Genomic DNA, 16,536 nt, shown 5'->3' with positions numbered 1-16,536 from the left:
AATTACTTTAAAGCTCTGAGCAACAGCTTTCGTTTGATATCCATATTACACACACATTCTAGGGGTATCCGGGTCCACGTTTTGGCCTATATCTCGAGACCCTAGTCACCCAGCGGTATAAATTACTCTGTACTAAAGCACACATCAACAGCTTCAATTTGATACCCATAATGTAAAAACACATCCTAGTGTTACCCTGGTCCACGTTTTGGCCTATATCTCGAGACCCTAGTCACCCACGGGTACGAAAAATACCCCGTATCAAAGTACCCATAAACAGCTTCCATTTGATGCCCACATTTTACAAACATATCCCAGGATTACCCAGGTCCACGCTGTGATCTCAAGACCCTATCCAGAACGGGATAAAAAGTATCCTATGTCTGTCTCCTGGTTCTAAGCTACCCCTCCACCAATTTTCAGCCAAATCTGTTCATCCGTTCTTGAGTTATAAATAGTGTAACTAACACCACTTTCTCTTATATATGTACATATATACATCACATTAGAAACTTCAAAAATAACAGTATTTCTCCACTATTTAATGGATGTTATTATACAACCTACAAACTTCAATCACTCTATCTATTAAAAAAAAGCGCATGAAAATCCGTTGCGTAGTTTTAAAGGTTTAAGCATTCAAAGGGACATGGGACAGAAAAAGCGACTTTGTTTTATAATATGTAGTGATAGTGATACATGCAAAAATACCAAAAAATAAAACTTTTTTGAAGAATTTTAAGGAATTTTTTAATATTTTTAACGAAAGAATATTTTTCAATAGATGTATGCATTCTTAACCATTTATGTTGTATAAATATGTATGTACATACCTATGTCAAGCTGATATGATATGAAAATACATACATATGTACATGCATACATGCCTATAAACCTACGACCGAATTTAAATAACGCAGCGAATGCTATGTACATATGTACGTATGTGTCGCATTATACCCAACTCAAAAGCAATTAGCGCGAACAGTTGACACCGAACAATCACACACACGAATTTTTTGTTAAAAATGTTACTTTTGTTTAAACAATTTGGCCGATATAAGAAAGGAATCAAGTATTTTTTTTTCATGCAGATCGAAGGTAAATATTTCAAAGTTTTTCTGAAAAGTAGAATTTTTTAAATCCATCCATCCGTTTATGAGTTATAGCTGTGTAAACAAAAATGTTATGATTTTTTACTACATTTTGGCAATTTGCCACGCCCCTATAATATATATCATCAAAGCATATTAACTGTACCATCTCATGTAGCTAAGCTTTGAAATGCAAAAAACAGTTTTAAAATCGGAGCATTCTGTGTGAAGTTATGTGCATACATGACATTTAGCGACTTTATTTTATAAGATTTATAGATTCCTTATAGTGAAGGCAACCTCTCTGCCGAATTTTGTTATGCTAGGTTTAACGACTTTTGATTTATGATTAATAATATTTGTAAAATTCATTTTATCACAAGTGGGCGGTGCCACGCCCATTTTAAAAAAATTTTCAAATTTGTATCAAGAGTCTCAGTATCAGTTCACACGTAAAATTTCAATATTCTAGGTGTATTATTTACTAAATAATCAGGTTTTTGTGTTTTCCAAAATGATATATATATAAAAAGTGGGCGTGGTTATCGACTTCGCTCATTTTCAATACCAATCTATTCTGGGTCCAGATAACCTCGTGTACCAAATTTGGTGAAGTTATCTCAATATTTACTCAAGTTATCGTGTTAACGGACAGACGGACGGACATCGCTCAATCAAATTTTTCTTCGATACTGATGATTTTGATATATGGAAGTCTATATCTATCTCGATTCCTTTATACGTGTACAACCAAACGTTATCCAATCAAAGTTAATATACTCTGTGTGCAAAAAGCACACTGAGTATAACAAATGTGATTATTTGCACGGAATACTTTCCGCTAAACCTAGGTATACAAGAATTTGAGTCGGAAGTAAGTGGAATCTTAACGCATCTGGAAATTTTTCTCTCTTGTCTTGTGTAGAGATAAGCCATCCATAGTTGAATTCACGAGTCGAATTTCCGCCCAACTTCTCATTCCTTTTTCCATCCGCTGACTTAACCATGCCTTAAGGATAACTGCGAAGACAGAAAAAGAACGTTCTTCTGCACATTGATGCTTTCCTATCCGGACCCATATAAAAAACCATATAAATTCCTTTCAAATCGCAAATATGAAAATCTATTTATGATTGTTTTATAAACGTATTTTCTTCGGACAAAAAAGTTGATTACAGAAAGTAATTGCAATAAAGTCAGCTCTGGGCTAATTTTGTCTTTACCATGCAAAACTTACAAGTTTCATCATTCGCGTCCGAAAAAGCATACTTCGTTTATTTGATGCTGAAACTAATACATCTGAACTTCGCCAGTTATTAATGCAAATTACGAACCTAGCTATTTTCACACGGGCGAAATTCCATAGGAGTTTGAAACGTGCAAATTTACTCTCGACGGTACGTAGAGTAATCCCGAATGTCAAGGCAGCATTATATAAAAAAAATTGCATATACTTCTCTTTATTCTTCCAGTTGTTCCCTCCAATCTGTGCTTGCCCAGTCTGGTTGTTGTGTCTCATATTGCCAACCGGGTCCGCTATATTTCCAAGCATGTAAATACATTATTAAATCCTTTGATTTCGGATCCTTGAAACGTACTTTGCATTCGTAGCAATGCTCATCAATAGTTGTTTTTTTTTTATTGAATTTAGTATCAGGTGGATCATGCCCAGTTTGAGTTCCAACTGTTATCTTCATAGGCTTTGGGTCACTATTTTGATCTGCAATATGGTCAGTATAATCTGATTTCTCAATAATCGATCTGTTTTCAATTGTGATGGAGTCAGATAAAATTGCAGAACTTGTTCTACAAACTTTTAGTAAATTTGTTCCATCGCCATTAAAGTCGCCATCAATACCCAGCCAATTTTCAGCATTGTGCAAATGTATCAAATCATTTACCAACTCTTCATCGGTTCGTCCGCCAATATCTCCTCCACGACCTTTCAGTGGTCCGAAAACTTCATGATTGTAAAGAGGGTCATTTACAATGGGATAGCCCAAATATTGTAAGTGCACACGAATTTGATGCATTCTTCCCGTCAGTGGTCTGCATAAAACTACACTGGTTGTTCCATTGTAACCAATTTTTTCGAATGTGGTCGAACATTCTTTGCCTTTGGGTGAAACTTTGCAAACACCAATTTTATAGCTAATAACTTCAATTGGTTTATCACACACTATGACTTCTTCCGGGAAATCACCTTCTACACGGCAAATATATTCCTTTTCAACTTCTCTATTTCGTATATGTTGTTCTAAAATACGTGCTTTTTCAGGTGTACGCCCAAAGAGTAATAAGCCGGACGTTAGTCGATCCAAGCGATGTATGGTACGTAAATTCTTTAAGTTGAATTCTTTTGCCAAAATGAAAACAATAGTATTGTGTCGATATCTACCACATGGATGAACAGGTATTGAAGCCGGTTTGTTTATAACAACTATATCCTCGTCCATATGCACTATAGTAATGGATTGGTCAGTAACAGGCACCTCATGTCGATGTACAGTATTTGATAACAAATCGTTATGCTTTAGTTTGTAATCCACTGATACTTGTTCATAATTAACTTTAAGGCTACCTGCCAAAATGCTGCGTTTATATTGTTCAGGTGGATGAGCACGGAATTCGCGTGAAAATACATCTAATATTTTTTCATCCACCCATCGTCCTTTAGTAAACGTTGTAAATGTAAAGTAATAAGGGTACACCTTGCGTAGGCCATTCTCAAAATAGTACGATGTCTCGTTATATCTGTCGTCGGAGAAACCCGGGCGCATCGCTTTCAGTGCTTTCGTTTCCAGTTTTGCTTTCTTTAGTGTTGCAACGTGTACTCCACATTCAGCTTTTCTTTTCCCTGCATGTTCGACTGCAGGGTCTGGATTTATAGCGGTACAAAAATCATGACCGCTTCTAGGTTCCAAATTTGAATCGACATTATAAAACCACGTGCAAATCACTGCACAGGGATCAGGTGGGTAGATTGTGTTCTTTAGGAGTATTATGTTTTCTTCGTCTACCGTCGCATCACCATGTTGTGTTTGAGCATGACGTGCCATCTTAAACATTTTTTGATTTTGTAAACTTGGTAACATACGGTAAAATGCTCCAAACTTCATTAAATGCATTAAAAACTTTTATTTAACGTGACAACCTCAGATTAACAAAGAAATCAGCACAGAACGAAATAACAGAAACATAATGTACCAGAAATAGATTGTAAACAACCTGGTCATTAGCACTGTGCAACGCTGCATGGCGTTGCGTTACTGCGCCATTATGGCCGAGGCACAATACACGTTACGTTCCAATGACGCGTGAACCATCTATCCACTTGACTCTCCTCGGGCTAACCCGGCCTTATTTCCTCTACACTATGCATTTTCTAGTAAGCCTCATGGCTCAGCTATATGGTTGGCTCATGTTGTCATAGCAGTGCTTCACCCATTCAATAGGTGTGACCGATCCCAAATTCTTATCAATATTCTTTAACGCGAGTCCAAGGAAACTTGATGTTTCAACAGAGTTGGACCATAATGAGAAAGGTGTTAGAGGCGTTGGTTCCACATTACAATTGAAGAGATGGTTGGTGTCATGTGGGGATACATTGCAAGCAGAGCATATATTTTGTATGTCGGGGTTGATTCTGGATAGGTAAGAGTTTAAGCTGTTACAGAATCCAGATCGAAGTTGAGCTAGAGTGATACTATGTTCAAACAGAAAAATAAATTGAGGAAATTTCGATTTGAATTGAGTGCTGTTCATACAACTCGATTTAGCTTACACAATAGTAATTTGATAGCTGGTTGGCTCATCTCTACAGCAAGAACATACCTTTGTTCAGACTGTCAAAATGAACACGCACATTATTAGGCGAATGAAATGGAATGAAAACATAAAACTTTGAAATTTTTGTGTGTTGTAAGAAAATGTGTTCAATGTTTTGGTTTCATTTTGATTTTGCCATCTTCTTTTGAAATCCGTACTCCAGTGAAATGAAAGACATAAAACCAGCTGATTAGATGAGCCAACCATATAGTTCAGCCATGCGTAACTGACGTTTAAGTATACTCAATAAACACACTTTACAATGTTGCATTTGCAGTTTGAAACAATTTATTACGCAATTTTTTTAAATTGGCAATTTATTATTACAATTTATTATATGACAAATTGCGTAATAAATTGCCCAAATAGTATAAATTGCCAATTTGGTGTGTGTTTGAACCTAGTATGACTCGCGTTTCCCTAGGGATTGTGCGTTCCTCTTCTGCAAGTTTAGGGTATTGTTCTTTGAGTACAGGATTCACCGGGCAATTCCTGACATAGGCGTCCGAAGCCTGACCTATGCTTCTGTTTTTTGACTTCATACGGCTGTGTTCTCAGGTGCCGTATTTCCTCATAATGCTTACGGAGATGACTCCTTAAGCCCCTGGGCGGTGTTGGCTCATCAAAGATGTCTGTTGGGATGCTCAGGTTTCTTGGTATTCAACAGGAACTGTTTGGTTAGCATTTCATTTCTCTCCCTGATGGGGAGTATTCTCGCCTCATTATGTAAGTAGATGGTGTTCTGTGGACATAACAAGACAACCCGTGGCGGTTCTGAGGGCAGTCTTTTGGCAGGCCTGTAGCTTCTTCCAGTGAGTAGTCCTTAGGCTTGGCGATCATATCGGGGACGCATAGCATGCATTCGGCTGGACAATGGCTTTGTAAGTGGTAATGAGCGTTTCTTTTTCTTTTCCCCAAGTACTGCCAGCAAGAGATTTGAGATTTTATAACGGCTCTGTATTTTCGGTACAATTGCGGCTGCATTCTCACCAAAATGTAGATCCTGATCGAACGTCACACCCAAGACTTTGGGGTGTAAGACAGTCGGTAGCGTAGTGCCATTGACGTGGATGTTCAAAATGGTCGACATTTGGAACGTCCATGTTGTAAATAAGGTCGCCGAGGATTTAGTCGGTGATAATGTCAGGTTTTGTGAGGTGAAAACACTGGAGAGATCAGGGGGGTTTTGGTTGTTAAACAAATATTAAAAATATTGGCGCATAATCATGGTCAAAATAAAATAGGTTTTAAATTTAGTTTCAGCCTTTTCGACAGATAGCTCACAGAAAATTATGTCAAAAAGCTGCAACTAAATTTAAAATCTATTTTATATTGACTATGATTATGCGCCATTAATTTTAGGTTTGAAGTATAAAAATATTATTAATGAAAAATTTCCATTTTGATATCACCAAAATTTTCATTTACAAAAAACTAATTCGGTAACAAAATATTTAAAATTCAAAGTATAAAATACAAAGTTAATAATTTAACAACAAATTATAAGCACTATATTTACTGCCCCTATATATAGGGTTATCTACTTTGTAAAATATACTTTATTAATTTTGTAAATTATTTTTATGTCATTTTACTTTTAATGTTATTTTAAAATGAAAATTTTAAAATCAGTTATTTTAGAATTTTTAAAATGTGAAAATATTTATTTAATATGATTGTCGCTGAATCAAAGCAAGATTTTATATTACCTTAAACATTGTAAACATGACATAATAACTTGACAGTTTAAACTTCATTTTATTTAATTTCATAAGTATGGCATCCTTTTATTATACATATAAATTTTCGTTAAACACGAAATTGAACGAAGCGTTTCTTCATAATATCTAAATCGCTTCCTTCAACTTCATTTTATAGAAAAACCTTCGAGGAAATTAAACGAACAAGTAAGAATCTTGTTACAAAATTTTTAATTTAATCATTTACTTATTATAACTATCTTGTAGATATTAAAACTTGCACAGTAAGACTGAATAAACACTGTCATGTTAAAATATTAGTTGTGCTTCCTTGAAGCGTTAGTTGCAGCGATAACATTTTTTAATATTTGTTCTGAGACAAATCCGCAAACTATAATTACAGCGTGGAATCACATGAATACTCATGAAACGATACGATCTTAGAAGCGACAAAAACGAAATACCATTGGTCGATATGGAAAACAATTCAACGGACTCGGACACCAGCGCTGAGATGGCTTCAGCCAGCGAGGGAGAAACTGATAAAACAATCACACAAACACATAAGTCAATTTATGAATTTAAAGCACAAATAAGAGAATTGCAGCTCCTATTGGCGGCCGCAGAAAAGGAAAAGTTAGATTTAAGAGAAACAATCGCATTACAAGCGAAATTTTGTACAGAAATTGCAAATAACACAGGTTTCGTCAAAACCCCTTTAGCCAGCATCATCTCTGCCGATGATGTCTCTGTTAACGTCACATCTGCCGACGTAATCTCTGCCAATGCCTTTTCAGCCCATGTCACATCTGCCGAAATACCCTCTGCAAACGTTAACGTAGTTAATGGTAGCTTTGCCAATGCTGCCGCCGTATCCTCTGCAAACGTCAACGTAGCCAGTGGTAGTTCCAACGCTGCCGCCACTAAAGTAATTTTTGCCGACAGCACTAGCGCAAGAGTTGGCTTTCCAAACAATAGCCCCTGCAACATGCTCCCTAATACTGATATCACTCTAGGCCATGGTAACTTGCCTAGTATCTATACTACTGCCGCATATGCTAGTGTACAGCCAGCCTATCTAACCTATGCCGACGTCATGAACACCAGAATCAGTCATTCTGTAAACTCTAATGTAAGCCAAGTGTGTAGTAATATTTATACTAGCACAGCCTTAAATGTGTCAAGTATTAATGGATTGTATTCCCCATTTGCCATAAGTCAAGCGCCACCAGCACAGTCAAGTGTGCAGCCAAACCATTTGCCACCGTCAATTTCTATACAACAGCCGTATGTACGCAAATTACACGACCTGCCTGAATTCAACGGATCGCCGGAAGAATGGCCAATGTTTTTTGCAGCATTCAAGGAAACTACCTCAATGTATATGTACACAGATTTGGAAAATTTATCCAGCCAGACAGCGAGTAGAATGCCTACTAATTCACCCATCTAGTGTAGGTGCTGTAATATCTACGCTTGAATTCCATTTTGGACGTCCACAGCTACTAATACGTAGCCAAATAGCTAAAGCGCGAGCGTTTCCAACCATAGCCGAAGGAAATATGTCAGAAATTGTAACCTTCAGTACAATGGTGAGCAACCTAACTGCTTTCTTGGAAAATGCAGGAGCAGCATCTCATCTTTCGAATCCGACGTTGTTAGACGAATTACTAAGTAAATTGCCGATGAATAAACGTGAAGAATGGGCCAGGTATACTTTCTCCACGAAGTTGTGTTTCCCAAGTGTTCGCCATTTTAGTAATTGGTTACAAGAAGTCGCTATATTTATTTCAATTGCTACAGACGTTGTGCCGGTAGAGACTTCCAAAACAAATGAACAGTTGATTTCGAAGGCAACCAAGACAATGAAACCAGTGCTAGTGATGACAGAAAGTAAATGTTTATATTGCAAAAGTAACCACAATTTAAGCCAGTGTGAAAAGTTCAAAAATATGGACTGCAGCGACAGATGGTCATTTGTGAAAGCAAATCACTTATGTTTCAGTTGTCTACGACCTGGTCACAGCACTATCAATTGTAATACACGTCGCGAGTGCGGACTTGAATTTTGCCGTAGATATCATAACCGGCTATTGCACGAACGAAATAGCAAAAATTTCAATGGCAATGCAAAGTCGACGTCGACTGCGGACAATGCAGATGTGGTAAAGCAGGCAGCTGACACAGCAAATGTCGTCACTATATTCGCGAAGGAATTTAGTAAGCAAACGCTATTTAAATTTCTGCCTGTAGAAATAAACGGACCAAAGGGTAGTTGTAAGGTTATTGCATTTGTCGATGATGGTTCAAAAATATCGTTGATCGAAGAGCAGGTAGCTAAAACTATTGGCTTGAATGGTCCAGTTGATAAATTATCATTAAAGTGGATAGGAGGTAAGACCACAAGCGAACTATCACAACGATTAGACGTCGAAATTTCTGGCTTGAATCAGAATACAACATTTCAGATGAGAAATGTACGCACAACAAGAAAGTTAGAGCTACCAGCACAAACGTTGAATGTTGACAGTTTTAAATTAAAGTACGATAAAATTCGAAACTTGCCAGTGGATGATTATGTTAATGCTGTGCCACAAATTCTCATCGGTATGCCGCACTCAAATTTGGTTCGTTCAATAGAAGTTATAAACATAGACGATTGTTTTTCTGTCCATAGGTCAAAGTTGGGATATATGCTCTTCGGATCCAACGAAGATAGTGTAGAAGGAGTTGTTTGTCGTATAGACTGCGAATTAGACGCAATCAACGATATTCAGCAGCAAATAAAAGAATATTTTACGCTGGAGAATTTTGGTATGAAGCCCCTACAGCCGGTTATGTCTGAAGCAGACAAACGAGCTGAAGCAATTTTATTGGAGACAACCAAGCAAATCGGTTGCCGTTATGAAACCGGTTTATTGTGGCTAACTAATGAGGTAGAATTTTGTGAAAGCTATAGTATGGCACTGCGTCGTCTGGAATCATTGGAGACAAAGTTTGAAAAAAACCGTTGGGACTTGGTATATAGATAAGATCAATGAGTATTTAAGTAAATCATATGCTAGGAAACTATCGCGGGCGGAAGCAATGGAGGTTAAACCTCACACATGGTACCTACCCCATTTTGCGGTATGTAATCAAAATAAAGAAAATAAACTACGTTTAGTATTCGATGCCACAGCGTCAGTAAATGGTGTTTCTTTCAACTCAAGGCTAATGAAAGGTCCAGATGCTTATCAGCCAAAGCCTTTATTGAGTATACTATTTAAATTTCGACAGGGTGTCATTGGCGTATGTGCAGACATACGAGAAATGTTTAACAGAGTTCTGATACGCCAAGAAGACCAGGATGCACAACGCTTTTTGTGGCGGGGTGGAAATTCGTCAAAGGAACCAGATATATATATTATGAACGCGATGATATTTGGATCAGCCTGTTCACCATGTTCTGCACAATACGTGAAGAATACAAATGCGATGAAGTTTCGAGACTTTCATCCAAGAGCTACTAGTGCTATTATTGACCGCCACTATGTGGACGACTACGTAGACAGTTTCGAAACAGGAGATGAGGCTATAAGTGTTTCAAATGCGGTCAAGGAAATTCACAGCTATGCCGGGTTCGAGTTGCGAGGATTTAAATCCAACTCTGAAGAGGTCTGTTTTGCACTCGGGGAAACGAAGACCCCTCTTACGCACGTTGAAACAATAAGCTTTTGCTCCAAAGAATCCATGGCAGAGAAGGTACTTGGAATGTACTGGCGTCCACTGGATGATTCTTTCTGTTTTAAACTAAAATTCGTGAAAGTTCCGAATGACGTCTTGACGGGACAAAGGCGACCGACGAAAGCTGAAGTTTTAAGCCTTACCATGTCAATATTTGATCCGTTCGGGTATCTGGCGAATATTACAATCAAATCGAAAATTATCTTGCAACAACTATGGCGATTAGATGTAGATTGGACAAGTTCTATTCCGGAGCAGGTTTATCGGGAATGGTACAACTGGTATACAGAGCTCGACAAAGCTAAAAGTCTTATCATTCCACGCTGCTATCACCGAAATTTTAGTAACTTGGTTTCCACAATTGATTTACATATTTTTGTAGATGCCAGCGAGTTTGCATATTCTGCGGTTGCTTACTGGCGAATCAAATTCGATGGTGAAGTCAATGTAGTCTTCGTAGCTGGAAAATCTCGTTGTAGCCCCGTTAAAGCACTTTCGATACCACGACTTGAACTGCTGTCTGCCGTATTGGGCGTTCGTCTGCAGGAGGCTATTTTAAATGGTCATGACAGGAGGCCTAACGTAATAACATTTTGGTCTGACTCAAAGACGGTTCTTAGCTGGATTAAATCAGATAGTCGTTGTTACAAGCAATTTGTATCACACAGAATTGCAGAAATTTTGGACTCGTCGAACGTAAACTGTTGGCGATGGGTTCCCGGAAAGTTTAATCCTGCTGATGATGCAACACGATTGAACACACACCTTGTTTCGAACTCTCGATGGATATGTGGCCCAGATTTCTTGAAAGAACCGGAGGATTCTTGGCCCAAGCTAGTTGATGGTGCTGCCGAGAAACCGTGCCTCGAAGAAAGGCGAGCGAAGTTCATACTTGCAATAAGTATTGACTCATCGTTAATAGATTTTGACATACTTTCCAATTATTATAGGCTGTTAAGAGTCATTCGCTGGGTAAAGAAAGCTATGATGAAGTTTAGGTCTGTTCAAAAGCTGAAATTCACGCCAATATCATCACATTTCGTGCCACAGTTGACAGCGGAGGACATTTCTCAAGCTGAAAAGATTGTATGTCGTTTTGTTCAGGAGAACGTATATCCGGAGGAGATGCGCATTTTAGTAAACAGAAAACCAATCCCTAAAAACAGTCCGTTATTTAAGCTGACTCCGATAATTGACGACGAGGGAATATTGCGGCTATCAGGACGTATCGATTATGCTGATAGTGTCCCATTAGAAACAAAAAGGCCGATAATTTTACCGCATAAGCATCGATTATCCGGTCTCATTGCTAGACATTATCACGAAAAATACAAACATCAAAATAATGAGCCAATCATTTGCGCTATAAGAAGGAAGTTCTGGATAACTAATTTACGTAGTTTGGTTCGTGCAGCTAAAAGAGATTGTCAAATATGTAAAAACAGAATTGTGGAACCAAAGCCACCACTTATGGGACAGCTTCCAAGAGATCGCCTTACTCCGTACATTCGGGCTTTCAGCTATACTGGTGTAGATTTCTTCGGTCCATATAACGTAGCAGTTGCTCGCAGACAAGAAAAAAGATGGGGATGTTTATTTACATGTTTGACTGTACGAGCAATTCATTTAGAATTGGCAAAGGATCTGTCGTCTGATGCATTAATACTGTGCTTACGCAACTTCATAAACCGACGAGGAGTCCCGTTGAGAATGCGCAGTGACAGGGGTACGAATTTCGTTGGTGTGAGTAAAGAAGATTGGGTATTGGTAGAGAGGAAGTTGGTCGATGAAGGTGTAAAGTATGGGGTAGAATGGTTGTTTAACCCACCTGGTAATCCTTCAGCTGGAGGTGCATGGGAGCGAATGGTGGGCTGTGTCAAGCGAGTACTTTCCTTTACGTTGAAGACAAAGGTGCCCCAAGTGGAGACGTTACAAAGTCTTTTAATTGAAGCTGAGAACTTGGTGAACTCTCGTCCACTAACTTATTTGCCATTAGACGAGGAAGATGCTGAACCTCTATCACCAAATCATTTCATATTAGGCTGCCCGAATGATGTTCAAACACCGTCCGTAGATGAAGGAGCTTGTTTGCGTAAGCAATGGCAAATCCTCCAACAAATGAAGCAGACCTTTTGGAAGATATGGGTCCTAGAATACCTTCCTACATTAACGCGTCGAAGCAAATGGTGTCAACGAGTAGATCCATTGAAAGTTGGTGATGTTGTCCTTATATGCGATGAAAACGAGAGACGTGGTGAATGGAAGCGAGGCATCGTAGTGGAAGTTTTTACGGCATCTGATGGTCAAGTCAGATCAGCAATTGTCAAGACAGCTACAGGAAATTTACGGAGACCTGCTTCTAAGTTGGCGGCATTAGACGTAGTTCGTGAATCTTCGGGCATCCAATCGATTCACGGGGGCCGGGATGTCGCTGAATCAAACCAAGATTTTATATTACCTTAAATATTTTAGACATGACATAATAACTTGACAGTTTAAACTTCATTTTATTTAATTTCATAAGTATGGCATCCTTTTATTATACATATAAATTTTCGTTAAACACGAAATTGAACGAAGCGTTTCTTCATAATATCTAAATCGCTTCCTTCAACTTTATTTTATAGAAAAACCTTCGAGGAAATTAAACGAACAAGTAAAAATCTTGTTACAAAATTTTTAATTTAATCATTTACTTATTATAACTATCTTGTAGATATTAAAACTTGCACAGTAAGACTGAATAAACATGCTAAAATATTAGTTGTGTTTCCTTGAAGCGTTAGTTGCAGCGATAACAATGATCAATTTACTCGATAACAAAATATTTAAAATTCAAAGTATAAAATACAAAGTTAATAATTTAACAACAAATTATAAACACTGTAGAGGTAGCCATTTATTTTGTTGCAAAGCTCATCGATCTGTGGGCCTGGGCCTGTGGCCATTATTGTGCAGTAATCGACGTAGGAAACGATAGTAACTCCTTCTGGTGGCGAAGGTAGCTTTGATATGTAGAAGTTAAACAAAAGTGGGGATAGGACACAACCCTATGGACTCCTTGTTTAATTCTTCTTGGTTTTGAAAAAGGTATGTTGTTGCTGCAGAGATGAGCCAACCATATAGCTGAACCGTGTCACTTTTCTATCATGTTCCCGTTTCCAATGTGTAAGAAATAAATAAATAAATAAGTACTAAAAAAGTAGCAAAATATTACCAACCATTTTCCCTTCCTACTACTTTAAAATTACACTGCAAAAATTGTTGGATTACGTGTTCCATTTACTTCATGTTGGAGTACTCTAACAATATTCCTTTGCAATGCGTTTGCGGACCACCATCAGCCGATCATTGCTCGTTTTTTAACGACCGTGATCACGACACGAGGACGATCGAGCAGAGTTGCCAAAAGTAAAATATTGCATACAAATAACATAGTGTACCTATACCAAGTGTGTCAACTAAGCGATAAACGTCAAAACTACAAACAGCCTCGCTCACCTGATGCAAATAACACGCGCAAATTATTTCTTTCTCTAATGGTTCACTTTTTTCACAAGAAACTTGATTCTAATTGTGTTTTTTACATCAAATTTTCAAACTAAAAAAAACTTTCATTTGTCTGAAAAAAATAAAGAAAAAATGGCCGAATGTCAAAAAAACCTATCGAAAAACAAACTGGCTCGTTTTTTTTTAATGAAAGGTTGTATTTTTCTTGTATTTCGTTAGTTTTTTGAAATATAGTTTAGCGTAGGCACGCAACCAAAGCATTTATGTACATTTTTCGCCCGACAGATGAATTAATGAATGCAACACAACCAAAGCGTCTGTTTAAATCCGCCTTAATTTTTATAGCTGTGAAAGCCTCCTGCAAATATAATGGTGCTGTAATTGCAAACAAATCAAACTCCTATATGACGCTACTTTATTTTCTATGTATTTTTCTTGTATTTTCTCTTATATTTTTTGTCGAGGGAGCCAATAAGGTTTCAATACTGGTGAAAGTATGTGAACTATATTTGAAAAAACTAACGAAATACAAGAAAAATTCAACGTAGTTCATTAAAAACAAACAAGCCAGTTTGTATTTCGATAGGGTTTTTTGACATTAGGCAGTTTTTTCTTTATTTTTTCTGACAAATGAAAATTTTGTTTTTAGTTTCAAAATTTTGTGCATAAAAACACAATTAAATTCAAAGTGTAAATTGTGTGTGCAAATGAGTTTTCAATAAGTGTACATTTTTCAGTTTTTCATAGTGAACTTGGGTACAGAAATTTTAATTAAAAAGTTTTTCACAATAATTTGAAAAACTCTACGTTTTCTCTGCTTTTTACAATTAAAGGAGCAACCCTTCGTAATAAATTAAACTTTTAATGAAAATCAATAACTCTGAACTGAACACTTTTCGCCATGATATAAAATTAAAATGCTGTGGAACAGGAGCAACACTTTTGTGACTACATAAACCCTGCTTCAATCTTTTACGTCTGTGCACAGAACCCTAATTGACCTTTTTCAACCGAAACAACAATGGCAACCCAGATTTTCCCGTTATGCCCACTTAAAGCTGGAGACATTGGTGCTTTATCGGTAACCGTATCGGTAACCTTTTAACAACTGATTCGACCAACCTTATGAGAATCAATGCAATCGATTATTGGTGCCGCTAAAGTCGTAACCGTATCGTAGCCAACCAATTGGGTTTTGGTTTACCGTCGTAACGATAAACAGCTGATTACGTTAGGGATACGGATACAGCGATACGACATACGGCACCAATGACTTCGGCTTAAAGGTACGCGCACATTACGCTGCGCGACACGTAGCGGCGGCGGCCACTCACAGAGCGACATATTTTGGTAATTCACATTAAGCGGCAATCGAGCGACACATTGCGGCAAAAGGTTGTGTTTATTTTTGTTTGGTCGCGCAGTGCTGCTGACGCTAGGTGTGAATTGCCTCATAAGAATACATGCAAAGAATATTTTGTAGTACAGTGCAGTGCTGCGTAGTGCAGCCTAATGCGGCAGTTACCCACGAACATACGTAGAAAAAACGTGTCAGCTGACACGACCTATCTTATGAGTGTGCAATGTAAACGAAAACTCACCGACGTGCAACGCCCGTACGTACGTAGCCCGGAACGTAGAAATCAAAACAATTTTGATTTTTTCCGTAAGAACGTGTCAGCTGATCGCTCTCTCACTAGACAGAGTTGCCTAGTAAACTTTTGTGCGCTAATTTTTGACCGTTTGCAATTTTATGCAAAAACGCCTAATTAAAGTTTGAAAAATTGTGGAAATAATTCGAAATAATTATGTAAAAGTGCTGATTATAAATATTTAATCTATTTATACTTATTTAATATGTATTCCGGCCTTTTACAATATCAAAAATTAAATTGGAAAAAGTTGATGTTTCCATAAGCATACATGCAAAATGGTCAATGGCAACAGTTCTTATCTGTAAACAATACACACACAAATATGTTATGTACATGTACACAGACGCACACATTGATTCCTACGGGCTTGAGAGTTCGGTCAAACGTGTTTCGTACGACAAACGTTCTTACGTACGGCACACGTCGGTGGGTAACTGCCGCATAATGTGGCCTTACCTTAAGCGAGTGCCTGTCAGAAAGAAGTCAACACACTTGTACACTATGATCAGGTCATCAGTGCTAAATATCATTGTGTACAAGTACAAGTGTGTTGACTTATCTGTCAAGCATTCTGACAGGCACTCGCTGGATTCGGAATGACAGCGAATTCAAAATGGATACCATTACCGAGTGCGCCGAATGATTGAAAAATTGAAAAAGTCGATACGATTGGTAGTCAAAAATGTTGTCGTTGAGACCAAAAATGCGACTCTAGACCTGAGATTTCCATCAGGTGAGCGAGGCTGTTTGTAGTTTTGACGTTTATCGCTTAGTGAACACACTTGCATAGTGTACCTGTACACTATGCACACTTGTATAGGTACACTATGCTAAATATTTTACATTCCCTGTTTAAGAAAATTTCGCGTTATTTCTCATTTTATTTGATCAATCAAAAAAATTTTTTAAGGATGTTGAATTCTACAAATAGAAGCCGCACGCTTTTGAAAGGTATTGGCCATTGTTACAATGGTATTGGCTAATATATATAGTTATTTATAAAATAATATATTTTACCGACTT

At 37.6% G+C, this 16,536-nt stretch overlaps 2 protein-coding genes and 1 long non-coding RNA gene across 5 annotated transcripts in view; 2 read left to right on the top strand and 1 right to left on the bottom strand.

Annotated features, from left to right (window-relative positions):
- Positions 1 to 16,536, top strand: part of MAPk-Ak2 (MAP kinase-activated protein kinase 2) — a 383,073-nt gene that overhangs the window by 287,986 nt on the left and 78,551 nt on the right. The window lies entirely within an intron of this gene.
- Positions 837 to 4,326, bottom strand: LOC137248185 (pseudouridylate synthase RPUSD2-like). The gene has a single exon (XM_067779052.1). The coding sequence runs from the start codon at positions 4,220 to 4,222 to the stop codon at positions 2,555 to 2,557; it is 1,668 nt and encodes a 555-aa protein (XP_067635153.1). The 5' UTR covers positions 4,223 to 4,326; the 3' UTR covers positions 837 to 2,554.
- LOC137250325 (uncharacterized) overlaps positions 16,271 to 16,536 on the top strand; it is a 47,179-nt gene continuing 46,913 nt past the window's right edge. Inside the window, exon 1 of the long non-coding RNA XR_010952907.1 lies at positions 16,271 to 16,464. This is a non-coding gene — a long non-coding RNA (uncharacterized lncRNA). The remainder of the gene's footprint in view (positions 16,465 to 16,536) is intronic.

This window comes from Eurosta solidaginis, chromosome 4, assembly GCF_040869045.1.
Source record: "Eurosta solidaginis isolate ZX-2024a chromosome 4, ASM4086904v1, whole genome shotgun sequence".
In the NCBI taxonomy this organism is placed as follows: domain Eukaryota; kingdom Metazoa; phylum Arthropoda; class Insecta; order Diptera; family Tephritidae; genus Eurosta; species Eurosta solidaginis.
The sequence above is the reverse complement of the archived record's forward strand: the minus strand, read 5'-3'. Positions and strand labels throughout refer to the sequence as shown.

Excerpts from the sequence above, each read along its gene's own strand:
- LOC137248185 (XM_067779052.1), bottom strand. The coding sequence starts at position 4,222 with ATGCATTTAATGAAGTTTGGAGCATTTTACCGTATGTTACCAAGTTTA.